Raw genomic sequence first — 20727 nt, forward strand, 5'->3', positions numbered from 1 at the left:
AGTTAAGGGTAATTTATGTTTATTTACTGTGCACAACACATAAATTAATTATGTTGTGTTTATTTTAAATAAATATTGAAGTGTTTAATTTGAAATAATTTACAATTCTACTGGTTAAGTAATTATTTTTATTATGTTCTGCACTCTGTAGTACTTACATCGTATGTTGTAGGCCTACGTATTACTATTAATGGAAATTTAATAAAGCCTGCTATTATATCTGGCTTGTCATAAATGTAATTTATTGTAAGTGAATGCACTAGGCCTGCACATATAATAAGACAGCGTTTTCATTAATTGCCATTTTTTTTAACAAAGTTATTTCTGCAAACTGGCCTTCATTTTATTGGTGCACTGGGATTGCAGCGCAAAATAATTGAAATAAATTTTGTCCTTTACAAGTCTTCGAGTTGTGTTGTACTATGCATAAGCATCATTGGTATTTCTATTTAAATTAATTTTTCTTATGCTAAATTATGGTAGTAACCAATTATGTTTGATTTGGAGAGTTTGACAAAACCTAATTCCATCCATTATATGACAATAAAGGAAACACATTTAATAATCATTTATTAGATTACATGTGTAAAGTTATGTAGTGGCAGCAATTTAAATGATGAAAATAAACATAAAATGTGCACTACACAGGATAATATTGAGAATCGGCTCAAAAAAATTACTAGAAATTTTAGAGTATTCTTGCACAAAAACATGGGCTGAATCACAGGCACTGTTCACACAGACACTTATTAGGAAATCATTAGGATTTTCATGATAAATTTAAGTTTTCTTTTAAAACTTTGCTTAAAATGTGTTATTATACAAGGTCATGGGTCTCTTTGCATTAACCAGACACCATTAAATTGATTATTAGGAATGTAAACATCATGTTAAGAAATTCCCAGTGAAGAAGTATTCCTGCTTAATAAGTTAGAAAAAAAATGCATAGGTTGCAATACCAATTTGTCCCTTTTAAGATGCTTTCTGTTTTGAAATTTATCATTGGCTTCAGAAACTTTTATTTTCTGTTTGCATGTTAATTTAAAAATTAATAATGAAACAACTTAGTGTCTACATGTTTAAAAATCTCACATACATGTCATAATAATTGACCTGAAACAAGTTAAAAATAATTGTTTTTTTCTTTTCTTTTTTTTTTTTCAGAAAAAATCTCCAAGAACATCTGCATAGAGAGTCAGTTAAAAATTTCATGTATTGTTTATATAAAATATATAGTTTTTTTATTAAAGTCTACTTCTCAGACTACGTTGTTTTTTGTTATTGAAAATACCCCTTTGTATCTTTGCCTCTATTTTTAAGTATTCAAATGGAAAGAACCTGGTTTGACCTGGTGTGGCTTTCTGATTATGGTTATACATGGTTCTAACTTACTTAAGGTGCATTCTTGGCTAGTTTCATAACATAGATCATAAAATTTACAATCCAAAACCCTATTGTCTGTTTGAATATGTTTCTCTATCTCTAATGACTTCGTGGTTGACGAGTTAGGCCAAACTAGCTATACCTTCCATTTTGTACAAAGTATAACTCGCCATGCATATTATTTTAAAATTTGGTACTGCATATTACAAAATTATTTATATTAGTTGTTTACATAAATTTCTGATATCATTTGAATATAGTTTGTGTGGAAGTACTATTGTGTTAATATTATTTTGTGTATATACTTTGAAAAATTGGATTTTAGAGCCCCTATACACTATTGCCATATTGTATTTGTTGTTTTATTGTTATTTAGTCAATTTGGTAGTATTAGAGTCTGGTACGCTGACCTGGGAAAACATCTGATGTCTAATTAGATTAATTAAATTATTTCTTTAAGTTGGTTCATATATATATATAAATACATACACACACACACACACACACACACACACACACACACCTATTTAGCTCAGTTGGGTGGAGAATATGGTTTCATTAATTTCCATGAATTGTTGGATTTTGTCGGCAGGCCATTTTAATTTTACATATGATAGAAATTATAAGCAAATTTTTAATTGGTTTTTCAGCAATTGTACAAGCCAAATTATTAAGTAATATAATCAATTATCATTACATTAAAAACGACAAAAATTTACATTATATGCCCTACCAGAGCACATCTTTAAAATAATCTCAAACAAAATAATATTACAATATCTATTTTTTTATATAATCAAAAAATGACACATTACTAAGGACAAGCATAACTTAACGAAAACAAGAAGATGCGAACAAGATCATATCAATCCACCGATTAACACTTTCTAAGGGAGTGGTCAAGGGGCATTATTCACAAAGTGATCAAGAGGAAGTGTACGAGGGCATGCTGTGATGAATTGGAACACAGTAACTGCACTTCACTGCAACTAGCTGACCAATTCAGCTGTAACATTATGGTATCTATTAAAGTGCAATACTCTTATAAATTATAAATATACCCTCAGTCATCCTAATTTCCAGAGGTATTTTAGGTCACATGATACATTTTATACGTATTTCAAAATATTTATGGAAATATTTCGTTTAAATGTTTCATAAATATTGATGGGACATAAGTGGAAACATTTCAGAAACGTTACCACTTGATGTTGCAGGGAGGTTTCATTGAAATATTTCACAGGGCGGACATTTTGACGTTTCTGAAATATATCCGAGATGTTTCAGGTAGGTTGCGAAATGTTTCAAAAATGTTACAATGTTTCAAAAGTTATATTTCTGAAACATATCTGTAACATTTTGTGCTGTATGGGGACTGCCGCTAGAGTTCGCGGAACTAAAGTTAAGTAGTTGTCTTTTCTTTACCACGAGATGGCGAAAGCAGTCATTTCGCCGGCGAGCGAGGTGTGATAGAGGAGGCGAGGTTAATGGCCCAGGTTGTTGCTCTGGGCAGTGTTACTGGAAAATATGGATGGGTTGGGGTATGCTAGCTCGTGAGAAATCTGTTATGCTGGACGACGATACGTGCCCGAAGGCACTGGAACATTTGAATAGGGCATGACTGTAGCTGCCAACTTAACCTGAGCTCTAGAAAATGGGCTGCTGTGGGAGGCAGCTGAGAAAAATGGTTCCTGTCTTGAAGTCGGGCATAGTTACTGGTTGCGTTCGTGACCCGAGGCGGGGAGAAAAAGTGATGGCTGAAACTAGCTTGGCGATATTATATCATTGTATAGATTTAAGCATTGCGAAAGATTCGCGGGACTCAAGTAGGAAAGATTTCATCAGGATGCATAATGGTCTGACAGAGTTTATGTTGGAGAATAGAGGTGAAATATAAATTTGTGCCAAACATTTCAAATTTACGGCACAGACTCCCCCTCTGAAAGGCTGAGCCAGGGTAAGCGACCCAATGAGGAAGAAAGGCAATAGAGGTAAACATATACTTATTAGTATGTCAATAGCTCAACTGAGCTATTTCATATTAAAGTTAACTTACATACTGGAGTATTTGGTAAATATTTACCAAAAAGCTTAATAACTAAGTGGTGCCACTTAAAACTAAAATCTTACTATAGAAAATAGTAGTTTAAATCATCTTAATATAAACATCTTATCGTAACATCTTATTTTAAAAATGTTGTAGTAGCACTCTTACAAACAAATAAAATGTATTTTTACTACCTACAATTAGGACTTAGGATTTTTGTTTATATTTTCAACACTATGTGTTGGGGATGGCATGCCGATGTTTAAGTTGACACTCCTTGAGTAGGAGGTAAAGAAAAGGGTGCCATATTTCATATTAGGGTGCACTTTTTTTAGGTGAGAAATTTGTACACATCTAACATAGGCACCAGAACTAGAGTCGGCTAGTGCGAACGTTACTGGTGTTAAAAAGCATTGGTTTTGCCATGGGCCATTCCAACCATAAGCTAGCTTGGCTGATCGTTAATTGATCGCCTTGCTTTGGGTGTATGCTCTGCACAACACCATATAACCTACCTTGTAGTGATTGGGTGAACATTTCTGATTGTATTTTTTCCTGCTAACCTCGTGGGCTAGGTTCAGGTTTCTTTGAGCTCTTCTCCAGACCTCTATTATATTGCGAAGGTCATCTGGTAGCAGCTCATGTAAGGACCAGAGTTTTGAAAGTTGAGTATTGGGTTTGTAGGTGAACATGAGTTCAAACGGTGTGGTTTAATGACCTTCATGTCTGGCATAAATAAATGCTATTTGTAACCAGACTAGGTTGGAATCCCATTTGTCCTGCAAGTTCGCATGATATTCTACTAGAGCAAATCGGATGTTCCTGTTGAAATTCTCTACAGGCGAAGGCTGTGGGTAGTATGGCAATGTAGTTACATGTTGGATGCCATGTGAAAAACACATATTCTTGAAGATTCTTGATTTAAATTGAGTCGCTTTATCTGAGACAATGATTGATAGCATTCCGGATAATTTAAAAATTTAATTTTGCAATGCTTTTATTGTTTTTTGTGTGGTGGCTCTCCGAAGGTGTATGAGCCATACAAATTTAGAAAATGCATCGATATAGACTAGGCGCATGGAGTGTCCAGTTTTTAAATGTGGGAATGGTCCTACAAAATCAATTAATATTTTTTTCATGGGCCTTTCGGCCACACAAGAAGTAAAAAATTCAAAATTATGTTTTCTGATATGGTGTACTAAGTGCACATAATTTACATTATTTTTAGTCTTTCCGTAATATCTTGGCGCATTCTGTCCCAGATAAAGTGTTGGCGTATGCCTTCAATTGTTTTGTAAGTGCTCAGAAATACTCCAATGGGGGAGGAATGGAAATACCGAAAAACCATGTCCATTTAATTTTGCGGAAGTGAAATTCTGTAATTTTTGCATTGTTGTGTTCGTCTATACAGGAGTCTCTTTATAAGCTTACAATATTTAGGTGTTGATCATGAATTTTTTGTTTGATAATTTCCGAAAGTTTTGGGTCTGAATTTTTATGTGACTGCAAGTCTGAAAATTCCAACAGGAAATCTGTGAGAAGTGTGTTGCATGAAATTGGAGGTTCGTCCAGAATATTGGAGTTAGAGGGATTCTCGAACATTCAAGAGAGAGTATCTGCCAGGATATTTTTTTATCCCTGAATATGTTGAATTGTAAATTTGAGGGAAGAAATGTTCGTTATCCATCTGCCAAGTTTCCTAGTTGCTTGGAGTGGGCCAGAAGCCAAGAAAGAGCCTGATTGTGAGTTTCTAATAGAAACTCCTTGTGATTCTATGTACTGGCCAAACATGTATATTCCAAAAACAATAGCGAGACACTCGAGTTCGTATATCGACAAAGCTTTCGTCTCGTGATTGGTTAGAGTATGAGAGGCAAAGACTATTGGTTGTCTGTGATCTACGAATTCTTGGGACAGTATGGACCCAATGGCGACACTCGAGGCATCAGTCTGTAAAATAAAAGGTGTGGTGATATCAGACATTCAAAGTACAGGGGGACTTGCTATAGCTTGTTTTAAATAATTAAAAACTTTGTATTGTTCTGGACCCCACTTTAATTGTGTGTTTCTTGCAGAAAGCAAAATTGGGAATACATTTTGAATATAAATTTCCATGCCAATAAACATTGTAATCTTTTTTGGGTCTTTTGGTGGTAAGAAATCAGCTATTGCTTGTGTGCGGGCCGGGTCAATCTTAACTCCTCTACTATAAATTAAATGCCCCAAAAAGGAAATTTCCGAGATTGCAAATTTGACATTTTTGGTATTGACAGTGAGTCCGGCTTTACACAGCCAGTCAAGGACTTCAGACAGGTGAATTTATATGCATTTCGAAAGTCTCACAATAGACGACTACATCATCAAGGTAGCTGAATACAAATTTTTTAATTTTAAATCATCGAAAACCTGGTCGAGTAGGCGGGTTAATACTTATGCGCCTTTGGCTAGGCCAAAAGAAACTACCTTGTACTGGTACAAATTCCATGGGATGGAAAACCCTTTAATGTCTTTTGATCCACGAGTTAATGGTCTCTGGTGATATGCAGAGTTAAGGTCGAAAACACTAAAGAATTTGGCTTTGCTGAACCAATGACAAGCTGAATTGAAATCTGGTAAGGGCACCATCTCTATTTATATCTGCCAGTTGACCTTTCTAAAGTCAAAAACTACTTGGTGACCTTGACCTTTAGGCACCAAAAATGCTGGAGAGGCAAAGCTGGAGGTAGAGGGTTCGATCACATCTTTGTCCAATAGACTTTCTATGGGTTCGCGCATAATTTGCATCTTGGGGCCTAATAGTTAATAAGGATTACATTTTATTGGAGATTCGTCCAAAAGTTTTAGCTCATATTGTACTAAAAGTGTCCGCCCTAGGCTTTTTGTTAATATGTCTGAAAAATCATGACATCAATTTTTGATTGTTTTTCTCTGGTCTGTATTGAGGTGGTCGAAGGACAACTCATTTCCATAATCAATTCCAGTCTCAATTGTTTTCACATTAATCTGATACCTGCTTGCAGGGGAAACAAAGAAATGATAACTTCTTTATTAAATTGAAATTTGAAATTTGCTGCTTGCAGATCAATTATCAAGCCGTTTTTGACCATGAAATCGGATTCGAAAATGAGATCCGTTGCTTAGTCTTGCCATACTAGAAATGTAAAATTCCTGGAAAATAAATCAATTTTAATTTTAATGAAAGCTACCGTGTTTACTTTCAATGGTTGTTCTGATGCATGCTTATGGGTTCAGTTTTCTCAAATAAGTTGTCTTGTTGCAAAATCGTAAGCAGTTGCCCTGAAATAAAGCTACGGACATAGCCTGTGTCGATAAGTCCTAGTATTTCGTAAATCCCAATTGAAAAGTTGGCATAGGGTAAAACAAACGGTTGCTTTGCAAAAATATTGTGGCAGATCCTATTTGCCAGAAATATTAGGTTCCATACTTGTGTTGCAATGCTGTATGAAGACTAGATATTTTTTTTACCTTTCGACCCTTTTGTTTTATTGTATAATTTTTAATTTTCTGTTCTTGTTTAATCTTAAAAATTTTGCGGTGTCAGGTGTTTTCAGTTTACAAATTTCGTGACATGGTTCGTCGGCTGGTCAATTTAAATGTTCGGGTACGAATCTGAATGAGTGATTAAATTGTGTGTTTGTGTTAGGTGACCCAGAAAACTGTTTTCGGGGCCACCTCCTTACTGTTTTGGGTGGAAAATCTTTTGTTGTCTGTTTTATACCGACATTTTTCTATAGCATTCACTGATATGTGCCAGTGTGTGCAATATGGTCTCTGTTCATTTAAAAAATTAGACTGGTAGGCCAGAAATGTTTAGACTAATTTTGGTATGTGATTAAGTGTATTTACTCTTATTTTCTATGCTGGGTTTAGGGTTTGGTTGGGCAGTAGGTAATTGCTGGTTTCATTGGAAATTAGTGAACTCGAAATTTATGTTGTGAATCCAGAGATGGCCTAGTTCTGCAAATGTTTGTGGTCTGGCCTGGAACACTGCACGTGAGCGCTCTGCAGGATTCATGCCATCAACGATAGTCGACACTATATATCTCTCTCTGATACGCCGAGACGAAGAACTTGTGCGTCCTCTTTTATATCTGACACATAATGTGGCAAGGCTGCGTTCTTTTGCTGCAGTCTGTTCTACCAATCTAATTTTAAATTCGTGAGGATATAGGCTGGAATAAAAAAACTGAGTAGATCAGCATGATGCTGATCAAAGGTTAGATTATTTTCTATGGCCATGGAGGTTTGCTCACTCAGTGGTGGCTGTATTAAGAGTATCGGGTATGTTACCCTTTTGGTACAAATTAAGAAAGTGACATAGTAATTTAATTGATTCTGTAGGTTCTAACCCATTAGTTTCTGGGAAACCAGATAGTAATCTTTCTATGGGGTGGAAAATTCTTCCATAGACCTGATATTCACATTCTTGCGCTGCAGGTCTGGGTACCTGGGTTTGCACTTATGTGGGGTAAATTCTCTGTGGCTGTGAGAGATGGGGGTGGATTCGCGGATGATAGACCATTGGTGGCGATGGTAGGTAGGTAGTTGAAGGACTGACTTTTGGCAGCTGGAGGTGTGGCCGTGAAATTGGTGGCACAGTCACTGACTGTGGCACAGTTGTTGCCAAGGTACATGGTAAAGGCTGGGAGAGTGGTAGATCAAAGGCGAAAGGGGAAAGGTGCCGATCGGGAGTGGTTTGGAGAGAGGAGAAGGCCTACTGAAATTGGTAGTAGGGGTTGTAAGTGGCTGCTGCAGTGAGGGGAAGATACATTGGTTGGGAGGGCTGAGATGTGAGCTCGGGCATGGGACAAGTAATATAGGTAGCTTTGGTGACGGTGTTGGATATCGGTGCCATAACGGTCGAGGAGGGGAAGGTCGGATGGCATGTGAGGGAAATTGTTAGGATGATGAAGGCCTGAGAGTTTGTGGTATTGGTAAGTGAGATTTCAGGTTCATGTCGGATGGCAGTGGCTGTGGGTCTGTTTTTGAACTGGGAGGAGATAATGGCCTTGATTGGTCTACTGATATGGTGTTTGTGACAGGTAGGGGTTGCTGGGTACTGGAGTTCTGGTCTTCGGGTTAAGAGGTGTCTGTTGAATAGAGTTTAACTTCGCTCTGAACCTATTTGTGAGGACTGGAATTTGCCTTTGGCATTCTTAAATTTCAAGCCTGTAAATACCATGCAATATTTTGGTGGAGAAGATCAGGAGATTGCCGAACCTTGTGGCCACATGTGAAAGTTCTTCTAACATCCATAGAATGTTTGTTTTATTTGTCTCTGTGGACAGGCTATACATGTAGGTGACGATGTCATGAAATTTGCTACAAACTACATTAAATTCGTCTAAAGTATCTAATGTCAAGTTTGCTGCTGATGACACTGTTTACTCATCACATGCAGCTCTGAGTCATTTCTTCAGTATCTGGGCATCACCTGAGGTAGGTTTCCCCCAAAAATAAAGTTCATATAAGTCGATAGACACCGTTGTGGAAGCAGATGAAGTAGTTAATTATCCAACGGAATTTTTGAACTTACTTGATCTGCCAGCGATGCCACCACACATTTTAAAATTGAAAATAGGTGTGCTAAATATGTTGCGAAATATTAATCAGCCAAAACTGTGAAACGGCACGCGACTCGCAGTTAAAAAATTTGTGAACAATGTAGTGGAAATAACGATTTTAGCAGGGCCTTTCAAAGGTGAATATGTCCTCACACCTAGAATTCCCATGATCCTGGCTGATACACCATTTCAACTAAAAAGATTTCAATTCCCAATTCGATTGTTCGCAATGACAATCAATAAAGTTCAAGGTCAATCTTTAGAATTGTGTGGTTTAGATCTAGATGCTGATTGCTTCTCACATGGACAAATAATTATGTTGCCTGTTCTCGTGTCGGCAAACCAAATGGCGATAATATCTACACAGACAATTGGAAAAAAAAAATATATTGTATACCCACAAGTATTGCAAAATTAAACTTCTTTGAAATGTATGCTTTGTTTTGTCCCTTATTTCTCCTTAATGCATACACAATGTGCCACCGCGAAGCGTGGCAGGGTACGGCTAGTAAGACAATGTCCTGAAAACAGTGCTATCTTGTTTATTCGCTCTGTAAACACACTTTGGCCTCGTGATCGGAAGTGATACTGATTGAAGAGTTCCCGGGAATTTCGAAGCAAGCAATCCAGGTACTGAGAAAACAGAAGAGATCGCAGTACGTTGGCATTGAAACCTTTGGCTTTACAAGTAGAAGACCCATCCTCCATCTTAAACGCATAAAGCTTGGGTGAAGTATCCCTACTCAGTGATTATTCTGTCAGCAGCTTCATCTTTCACCATTATTTTTACAATCTTGTTAACTAGGGGGAAGTATTGCTCATTACCTGGTGCATAATTGGAAGTATCGAAACATGCCACTTAATTGGGGTGAATTGAATCATAAATGTTATCACACATGTGTTAAATCTAAGAATAATTATCCAAGTAAAATTGTTACAATTAAAAAGGGTTGTAAAGTGTTTAATTTAATGTAATTATAATGAAATGAAAATCATAGAAAACTAATTTTGAAATATCTTAAATGGCGATGCCAGTGTAAAATGTTTTATAAAGGTCATAGAAAGTTTCTGATACTCTATGGAACAAAATTTTCATCGATGACCGACCAATCAGCTCTGCTGCGCCATTATCGAACCATAACGTGAAACAGCAAATTTATCCCTATGTTTTTTTTTTTTTTTAATTTGCTACACTTTTCCCATACAATGTGTTGGGAAATAATTTAAAGAAAGATTTTTCGAAGGGATTCACAGCCTGGACGTGACGTTCGCAATTAAAATGTATGTATTTCGCCCTTCAGGCTGACTATTCCAAAGAAAGATGCGATGAACATTGTCGAGGATAGCTCCATACAGAACGTAGTGGCGCAGTATTTTCAAATGGACAACATTGTTTTTTCAATGGCGCGTGAGTAAAAAAGAAATTTACTCATTTAGCTATTTGGCATTATACGATTCTCAGGGACCAGAGACAGATCTGATAGGCGGTCATGACAATCATCGGGGAAGGACAAATCCATTTTCACGAAATACGATGTACCCCATCTATATTTATGGTGCTGAAATCCCAACTCGCATATTCATGCCTAGATACCTAGTGTTATTTACGACAGGAAGTTTGTCCATCATTAAGTGAGTCTACAATCCATTTACATCGAAATACAGATGCAAGATGATGAGGGGCTCGGGACTTGATTGAGCAATGAAATTTTATTGAATTTCATGTGGTGGTGACTAACGATTGTTATACCTTCACGTACAGAGGACTTTAGGAAGAGGCATATGTCGTCTATCAGCCTACAGTAAGTCTTTACATCCGCCATCTTGGGAATTTGTATTTATTGAACTAGAAATTCGGGTAAAACAAAAATTCATTTAAAAAAAATTCAGTTCTTAAAATAATGATTAGTGCGATAGATTTCCGTACTTCATTTGATTCTCGGCCTGTGATAAGAATAACTAAAGTAAAAAATTAATAAATTTTATATTAGGTTTCCCATTACCTTTCGTGGAGTTTATTAATCATTCACTCTTCGAAAAACAACTTTAGACAAAATACCTGTTTGGCGAAATAAATATGTTGTCGCTATGCCTAACATGGAAGTCTAATTATTCCATACATATAATCCATACCGACCAGTACTGTAAAATGCTATATGTATAGGCCAAGTCTCTTCGGACCTCAAGACCAGGTCATTAATATTGTCAGTCGTATAGACCAGTCATTTCCGAACGTCATGACCATCTTCGTCATTAGATATTAAAAAATATTTTTACCAGTAAAGATAAAGTCTTCGAACTGCCAGACCCAAAGTGTCGATAAAATCAATTACAAGCTTTTAGACCAATGGAACATGTTGTACGCTTACTAAAGGAACAAATTTTTTATAAATACAAAGAGGTTTTTGACTAGTAAAAATTCAGAGCTACTTCAGAGCTACTACAGAATTAACAACGCACATTTAACGAAATAACACACATTAATCAACAGAAAGGACAAACAGTACACACGGCACACACAATAGACCCACAGTACACACACTGGACATACAATGAACACACAGGAACTCACATTTAACGAAAATGACGCACATTTAAAGCACAATCAACGAAAAGGAAGCACAATCAGAAGCACAATCGACAAAGAGGGAAAAAAATCATAATAAATGAATCTAATTTAGAAGCACAATCGAAACAATGGAAGCATAATTGGAAGCAGAATGAAACAAAAGGATGCAAAATTGGAAGCAAAATCAAAGAAAAGGAAGTACAATCTACGAAAAGGAAGTACAGTAAGAAAGACAATCGACGAAGAGGAAGCACATTCATAGAAAAGGAAGCAAATTTAGGAGAACAATCTACGAAAAGAAAGAACATTTGGAAACACAATCAACAAAATGGAATCACAATTTTGAAGCATTATCAAAGAAAAAGAAAGCACAATCAAGGAAAGGAAGCACAATTGGAAGCACAATCAATGAAGAAGAAGCACAATCAACAAAAATGAAGCACAATTTAAAGCACAATCTACGAAAAGGAAGCAAAATTGGAAGCACTTTTGTCAAAGAGGAAGCACAATCAACGAAGAGGAAGTTCAATGGACGCAAAAACTAGGAAAGTAAGAACAATTGGAAGCACGTTTGTCAAAGAGGAAGCACAATCAACGAAAAGGAAGCATAATTAAAAAGGAAGCACATTTCTTAGCACAATAAATAAAGAGCACATTTGGAATAACAATGAAAAAGAAAGTAAGTTGCATTACGAGAATTAAGTCTTAGGTAAAAATCAGATTACAAGAAATAAAACATTAGGTTTTTGAAGTTTTAAGTATTTATTTATTTCTTAATATTATACACATCCAAGTTAAACAAGTATTTATTTTATGTAGCCAGCGTTCCTCAGTCCTTAAGGGCTCTACCTACCCGGGCACACATACGGTGTGCTGAGCGTCAGGAAAAACATTGCGATTTCAAAACTACTCAAGATATCCGAGTGGGGACTGCTTACTAAAAGCATTTAAGAGTTCGCTGAGGGGTGAAAAGAACTTTTGTTTTCGGATTAAGTTTTTAAACTGTGTTTTTAGAAGAGTTAAAATGGCTGAAACGCATGTTTTAAGAGTAATTTTTTGGCGTTAAACAACTGGTACAGATTCTTGGAAGCACTTAAGGGACTTGCATTAAACATTTATCTTCATTTCCAGGCAATATAATGTAACGGTCACCGCTCAAATTTCACAGTTATCCTATGAGTACGAGAAGTCTGCACGCCAGTTCAGAGCCTTGCGCTTAGAAGCTATACCGCGCTAGAAGCACCAGCGAGCATCACGCTTATCATCCCGCCTCACTAATACACATACACTCCTGATGAGGCGGACCCCTTAAGTATGGAGGCTAATTCGTCGATGTGCGAGTATTTTCCTCTATGAAGCGATGCCACCAACAGTCTCAGGCGACCAACCAATATGTTAGGATCTTCCTATGACATATTATAAATTTATTCTACTATCGTCATCTTCCTGGAATGTATGTTATTAATATTTTTAAGATCGCCTTCGTCTCAGAGTTCATCATAAGCTTGATCAAAATTATTTATTTAAACATGCTTTTTCCATTGTTTCGGCCTCAGGGCTTCATCAGAGCTTTCGTTCTTGCCAGTTTTAGGTTCATAATAACAGTCTTTGCTTATGTAACCAGCCTCAGAGTCACTGTCACCACATAGTAGAAGTCATCGTCTTCACCCAGATTACTGTAAGAATTCGTAATCGTTGATATCAAAGCTTCTTCATCGACTTCAAGCTTCCATTTTTAGAGTCCATCATTTTTACAAAGTACAGAGGATCTACTTGATTTCGGCTTGAATATATTATCACATCATTTTAAGGTTTCTTCCATTTTCTTCATTTTTCCATAAAGCATCATCGTCCTTTAATTTAAGTTCTTGGTCGAGATCGGAAGAGCCATGAACATAATCTCGTTCAAGACAAGCAAAATTATTGGCGTAATGCAGAACAATCTTCCTTAGATTAGTAGATCCATCGTTGTCTTCTAGCTTGTAAGCAGGCTTGGCGTTACAAGTTTTATCGTGAATTTTTAAGCTCTCTCTTAGCGTAAACGACTTGCTACAACGAACACACCATATTGCGAAGTGGACTTTAAACACAGTCATTCTTCTCGTGTTGTCTACCATTCATTCTTAAGTTAAATTCCTTGCTGCAAAACGTACACTGGTGTTCTTTCGATACAGTGGCAGACACCGAAGAAGGATCCATATTAGTTACTGTGACTTATTGCAAAGTTTACTGAGATTTTTAAATTGTAACCATTACTTTAATTCAATTATTTTAATATTTCATCAGTGAGAGTTAGTTTTTTTATACAAGAAACATATTGCAAGTAGTTCCTTTTCCCACAAACAGATAGCATCACGTGTTGTGTTGAGGTAAATGTTACTTTTTTATACGGGATGCAGGATGCTCACGCATGGTCGCAAGAGAAGGAAGGATTCGCTATACATCTAGAAGAAGGAAGTTTGTCTTGAATCATAGTGCTTCTCAGCTGTCTCAAAGCATATTATTGGACTGAGTAATGTTTTATTTTGAGTAAATTCCACCTGATTTAAATATCGTAAGAGCTGATTAAGAAAAAGTAATTCAGCAATTTATATTAAACTTTGAATAAAATTATATTCCTCATTAATTATTTTTTTTTCATGCAGAAATTGATTTCTCAGAAATAAGCAGAAGCACTCGCAGCACATCAACGGAAGTCTCGACAGGAATAATGAATGGGCACACGAAGAATAATACTGTCCTAATATTGGCTGGATTAATCAGGAGCACACGGAGAAAATTGACGCACGTTTTCGTTAATATCAGAAAATCACAGAAAAAACAAAAATAATAAAAGTAATATGAAAAAAAAATGAAAAATGAAAAAAAAAATCTGGCTTGTACTAGAACTCTATCCTTGCTCAACAAAGGAGAAAGTTAAAAACCTTATTGTTTCATGAAAAACCGTTAGCATAATTTTTTTTACTATACACTGTATTAAGGTAATCGTATTGACAGTATCTAGCCCACAAAACCAACTCCACCGAATTCTGTTAAGTCTTTCAGATTCTGTTATTATTATTATTATTATTATTATAATTATTATATTCTCGTCATTCATTTACGATGTGGCCTATCCCATCCTTTTAATTCCGCCATACGTGGTCGGCTATCTGGACGAAATTGGTATTATAAACCGTAACGTTAAATTATTCCTCCTTGGTGCGCCCGCAGATCCTTCCATTTCTGTTGCATGATTAAACGTCTTTAGGCCAAATAATTTTAGGTCAAATAAGTTTCCGAAAATTATTTTATTACAAATGAATTTAGGCCCAACGATTTTTGGTTATTTGGTAGAAAGTAACTTTATTTCTGGCAATAGGAAGTGCTTGCACATTTAGCTCTTTCTATCTTTATCTACCACACTCTTCGAACATTCAACATGGCTAGAAAACTTAACTTTAGTTTAGCGGATTAAACAAGTTCTTTATTTGCTTGTTATTTACATATTGCTTCTCTGGCGGTTATTTTAATAAGCGAAATTATTGAATGATTATTTTATTTTCTGGTTAATTCGTTTAATAAATACCCCATCCCTGGAAAAGTCCAATAATGTGCACCACATGTTTTATGTGAGTGTCTTGTCATACTGTAGGGCACAGAAAATATATCTTGTTACCTTATGTCGGTAATCCAAATGTTCTGTTGTGCACACACTGTAACAGCGATAATTGGAAGAATAAAATACAACAGGCAAGCGCAATAAAAGTCTCATCTAAATGACAGTACAATAATTAACTGCAAATTTAACCCAAAGCATTTCGAAAATAAATTCTTTTAGATTTATTGTAAATGTTTTTTATGCACGCACTAGTAATTTCACATTAATTAGTGTTTTATTGTAACCAAAACAATAATAATCTATAAAAACACATTGTAGGATAGTACTAAAAAATAACAAAAAATTTGTGCAAAAAATGGCCTTCAAAAAACTGACTCAACTATTTGCTAAATAAATTGCTTTTTGTTTAATTTATTGATTAGTATAATTAAAGTAGTTTACATGTATTATTTAATTCAAAACATAATGCTATGAGTCTGAATTATAAATTATATTTTCCATCATCTCTACCACTATGCTTTCACTTACATTGTTTTTATTTTTACAAATGCAAAACAAGTTTTATATTAGTGAGCAAATTTACAATTTACAGCTATAATAATCTTGTAAACTGCAATTCTGTGTGCATTTTAGAAATTTTTGTATGTCTAAATAAAGGGTTGTAAATTATTGCTCTATAAACGCATATAGCATAGCTGGATGTAACTAAAACATTCTACTATTTGCTAAAAGTATCTCTTAAAAGATCAGAGTTAATTATTCTAAAAACAGTTTTAGGCCAAATACCTTCAAGCGAAATTATTTATGCCAAACGACTTTAGAGGAAATAATTTAAGTTCAAATGACTTTAGGCCAAATATGTTTAGGTCAAATGACTTTAGGCCAAATAATTGTAGGTAAATAAGTGTCAAAAATTATTTTAGGCCAAATGACTTTATGTCAAACAATTTTAGGTCAAATGACTTTATGCCAAACAAATTTATGTCAAATGATTTTAGGCCAAATATGTTTAGGCCAAACATCTTTAAACCAAATAATTTTAGGCCTAATAACTTTAGGTAAAAAAAGTTTAGGCCAAGTGAATGTTCTGAAACAGTTTTAGGCCAAATATTTTAGGTCAAACAACGCGCTCCCCTTTTGATTTCTCAGACATAGCCGAACAACAGGAGTACCAAACGCGTCTCATGTAAATGCCTCAACGCTGAAGCGGTGACATTTCCTCCGAGACAGGAATTATTATCGCCTGTGTTTTTTAGGTAGTTTTTCTTTAGACGAGTAGAAGGTGAAATTTTTGTATGCACCAGAAATGCATTGAAATAAGCGCGCATTACTCAACGGAAATTTAACAGTTTAAAGTCCACTGCTACAGCTACGACTCGAATTTGTGAAGAGGGCGTACCCACGGGTGGCAACATGCGCCCATTTATATTTACTTTCGCGAACATTGGGGGCTGTACTAAGGATATTGGTGAGCCAAAGAAAACATTATGTTTGTTAAACTATCGCGGCATACATTTTGTAAACTTGATTAGTCAAAACAATTTATAATCATGACTTTAAATTATGTGCAATTTGTAAGCAAGGAAAATTGTGCTGGAAAAAAACATGGCGTCAAATATATTTAAAATTGTGTTACTTAACTAAAACACTAAGACCGTGGCGCTATCTTTTAAGCATTTTTCAAGCTTAAAGTTGCAGTCCAATAGATACATTAAAACAAAGATAACCTGAAATTTTTTTAAACACCTATTATAACACTATGTAAGTGTATGTTTATTGGTTTTTTTCCTTAAGCGACAGATATCAGTCAGTAAATACTTCCTACTGTGCCGGAAATTTGGTATTCAAGCACGTTTTTTTAATGTTTACATAATTTTAAATTTTTTTTGGAAATTTTTTTTAAATTTATAATTTGGTTGCTTTCGGTGATTTGCTCTTTGTAAGGCTGGTGTACTCTCTTTAGTTAAACTTTGTGCCAGTTAGACCTTTGAATATATATACTGTATAGAAGTCGCCAGCCCAGGTTAAAATTTCTAATACGGTTTTGAGGTAGTTGGTTAATTCACCGCCGCAATCGCCACCATCTCTAGGGCATCGACTCGTGGTGGTCCCTGGTGGACAAGTGTCGAACTCTTCAAACACCCCTTCCCCCTCCCGTTGAACGAACTTGAGCTGCAGTGAATGATAGGTGAGGGGTGCGGGGAATGACAGCGGGCGACAGTACTGCACTCTAACGTGTAAATAACAACTAAGACGATACAGGGCGTTACGGCAGCGCACTGCAGCGGTGAAGTTCCCAAGCTGCTCAACATACGCTTTTGAAAAACGTAGAGTAAATCCTATCCACTCGCGACTTCCATACAGTATATATATTCAAAGGTTAGACCGAGGCACCCTTTCTCAGAGACCTATCTGAGCATTTGCAAATCTAAGACGTCGTTGGTGGCCCGTTTAACACGCAGGCACGTCCCAGGCTTGTAATATTTTTCACTTAATGACTAAAACTGCATACAGCAGCTCTGGATGAGCTGTTACCATTTCTCAGAGACGAGCTGACCATAGCCTTTACCGTCACGAATACGAATTAGGTTCTCTCCTCGAAAGGCACGTCATGGACGCTCGTTCCCAGCGTCGTTTCGCTTTTGCCCACTCCCTCCCCCCCCCCCCCCCCCCCGCGCGCCATTCAGTTCTGAGAATCCAGCTTCGGAGCATTGCCCTGCCGTTAACCCCGCCAAGTGTTGGCCGGCGTCAAGGACGACTTGCATAAAAAATGTGTGTGCAAAGTTGGACCACCCCACGACATCTAGCGGCAGAAACAGTAACTTCTTATCTTGGCCACCAGAGTGCAGCTCCTGACTGCCCCTTTATTCCCTTGTTATAGCAGACGTCTTGACGAGTCGATTTTTTTTTATTTCAGACACCCCTCAACAGGTAGCGCTAAAGTCGGCCAGTGCTACCAACTTCGACACATCTAAGTCAGAGTTTTTTTATGATGCCCACTTGGGGAACTTCGGACGTCCCAGTCCCCCCCTCCACATTTGATTGAACATTTACTTTTATTTACGAGACGCGGTTCTTCGCGAGACACTTCGCATCGCGACTGCAGACAGATAGTTTGCGATTATCGGCGAGTCGACGAGACACTGCAAGACTTCCATCCGGCCGCAACCGAGATGTAGTCCATTAAATAAGCGATGCTATCCCTGTGATCTGCTTTAAGTAGTTTAGTCCGTCTGCATAGTACAAAGTGTAATAGTTAGTTTTCTTTTAAATTATTTCTATTGAAATGGTGGAATCGTCCGCGCTCAGCCGCGTATTCGCGGCATCCAGTCCCTGGCTGGCGACGCATCGGAAAACAGAAGCCAACTCCCCTGTCTGGTGAGTTATGATCCGCGACTTTCCCCAACCTCCCCTTAACTTTGCGGGCATTCTCTGCCCAGTTTATACTGTCTGTGTACAAGTTCTGATCAGTTTTGATTCGGACTGTTCGCAGACAGGGTCCGAGAGCCGGACGCCAAATTGGCATTTTCACCACCCTTCCTCAACAACACACAGGCGCCCTGGCATCATGTCCCGCGTGATCTCCGGGAAACGAAGCCCCGACCTCTAGTGCTACTGTATCTTTCAACCTTTTTTTGAACTTTCCTAAATTACGCCGTCAGACGAAGTTCATCATATAAACATAATTTCTGGACTTTAAGTACATACCTATACTGGGATAGTTTAAATATATTTGTATTTTTTTATTGGTTTATGTATTTTTTGTGAATGAAACTTTTTATAATTGAATTTAGGGTCGACCCATATTTTTTTTTTCGAATATACCTGAGATCTGTTTAAGTACGTAATTGATATTGTATGTTTATATTTTTTAATATCTGTTATAAATTTTCCTTGAATAAATTTGACGTAACTATATTCAGACAGAATCACACCTTGTTTCTGTTCATTTCTAATAACATTGTGAAACCTTAAAGATCCCCAGCACACTACAATCATAACATAACTTATACAGTTTGAGCTGATTCAACATTTACGATTTAACAGTACACATTTCATCACGAAATTCTTTTATTCAACATGATGGCGAATATACGAAGGCTAACAATTTGGTGTCTCTGCAGAATGATGTATGCTGCTGTATATCTATATTTCAAGGTTAACCAAGGATTGTAAAAATTGCAATTCATATTTTTTTTAACTTTGTAATTATTTATTTTTATGAACATAAATTATAGCATAATGTATTAATTTTTATGTACTATTATAAAGTTTAGTTTGGCACACCAATACGCTAAGTACATTCCCCAGAGTTCGCAAAAGATAATTTATACGGATGAATCACGCGGTCCACCATCTTTTCGAGATTTCTGATACATCCACGGCACCATTTTCATACATTTCCGTTTCAATAGACCGGTTTCATTCACGAAATTACACCTTTCAATTGCCGTATACTGAGAGCAAAGATGTTTCATATAAAAAAAAATAAACAAATAAAATCCGCTGATGCTCTAACACGGATTATTTGTGGACGTGACGCCAGTTGAATGAATGTTAGATTTGTCACACACACGGAGCAGTTATGTAAGGGCTGTGATGTGTTGTGTCGCCCGCAGGTCAGCCGAAGCAGCTCCTGTGTCGCCGGGCGGGACCGGCCTGGGCGCGGGAGACGATGGGGCCATCGTGGGCGGTCCGCGCACTCCGCAGCAGATCGCCGCCCAGAAGCGACTGCAGCAGACGCAGGCCCAAGTGGACGAGGTGCGTGTCCGGCTCGGCGATCAGCTCCCTCTTAAAGATATTGTTAGAGTCCAGGTGGGGTGTATGCTAGCGAAGGCCATTGGCCTCCATCGTGCTAACCTAACCTAACCTAACCTAACCTGTGTCTGCAGTCGGAGTGAGGAGCCAGAGCCGATGTATGTCATCTTGGATTGTGACGTCACGACAGCTTATAGAATGACCTTGACCTTGATCCCGGCCGCTATTTTTGACTAGCCATCTTGGATTCCAATAGTTTGAAAAATGACTTCAGTTCTGCCATTTTATTTCTCCATTTTTGATTCTAGAAATTACCGCAATTTTGACTTATGATGTTACTGATGCACGTTTCCTTACGGCTGCCATTATGAAAATCTGTAATTTTTTGCTAGAAAAAATGGAAAGAAATATTTAAAATTGATAAAAAAATATTTAATAAATAAATTTTTAAAAACAATTTAAATAAAACTGGTTAAAAAAACGAAGTTTCATCATGGAGCTTGGAGTCCTCGGTTCGAACCTGATGAGGGCAAAATAAAAATGGCGAATGATCCTTCCTTCATTGTAGCTGCTGCCCAACTGACCTCCTACCACTTATATCAATTCATATAAATATTACATCAGTTAGTGTGACGTCATGGCAGCCATTTAGTTTCGTCTGCTGGAGGCTGCCATCTTATCTCTGAAATATGTTTTTTCGTCTGCTAGATGGCACTACCACCATATTGGTTTAATTTTTACCCGCTTGAGTGCATTCGTATTTATTGCCAAGGCGCCCGTCATC

General features: G+C 36.8%; 1 protein-coding gene across 1 annotated transcript in view; it reads left to right on the forward strand.

Moving 5' to 3' along the window:
* Positions 1 to 20727, forward strand: part of LOC134529255 (vesicle-associated membrane protein 2-like) — a 541017-nt gene that overhangs the window by 224026 nt on the left and 296264 nt on the right. Inside the window, exon 2 of the mRNA XM_063363155.1 lies at positions 19805 to 19946. Coding sequence (XP_063219225.1) covers positions 19805 to 19946 — 142 coding nt within the window. The remainder of the gene's footprint in view (positions 1 to 19804; positions 19947 to 20727) is intronic.

Source organism: Bacillus rossius, chromosome 2 (assembly GCF_032445375.1).
Source record: "Bacillus rossius redtenbacheri isolate Brsri chromosome 2, Brsri_v3, whole genome shotgun sequence".
In the NCBI taxonomy this organism is placed as follows: domain Eukaryota; kingdom Metazoa; phylum Arthropoda; class Insecta; order Phasmatodea; family Bacillidae; genus Bacillus; species Bacillus rossius.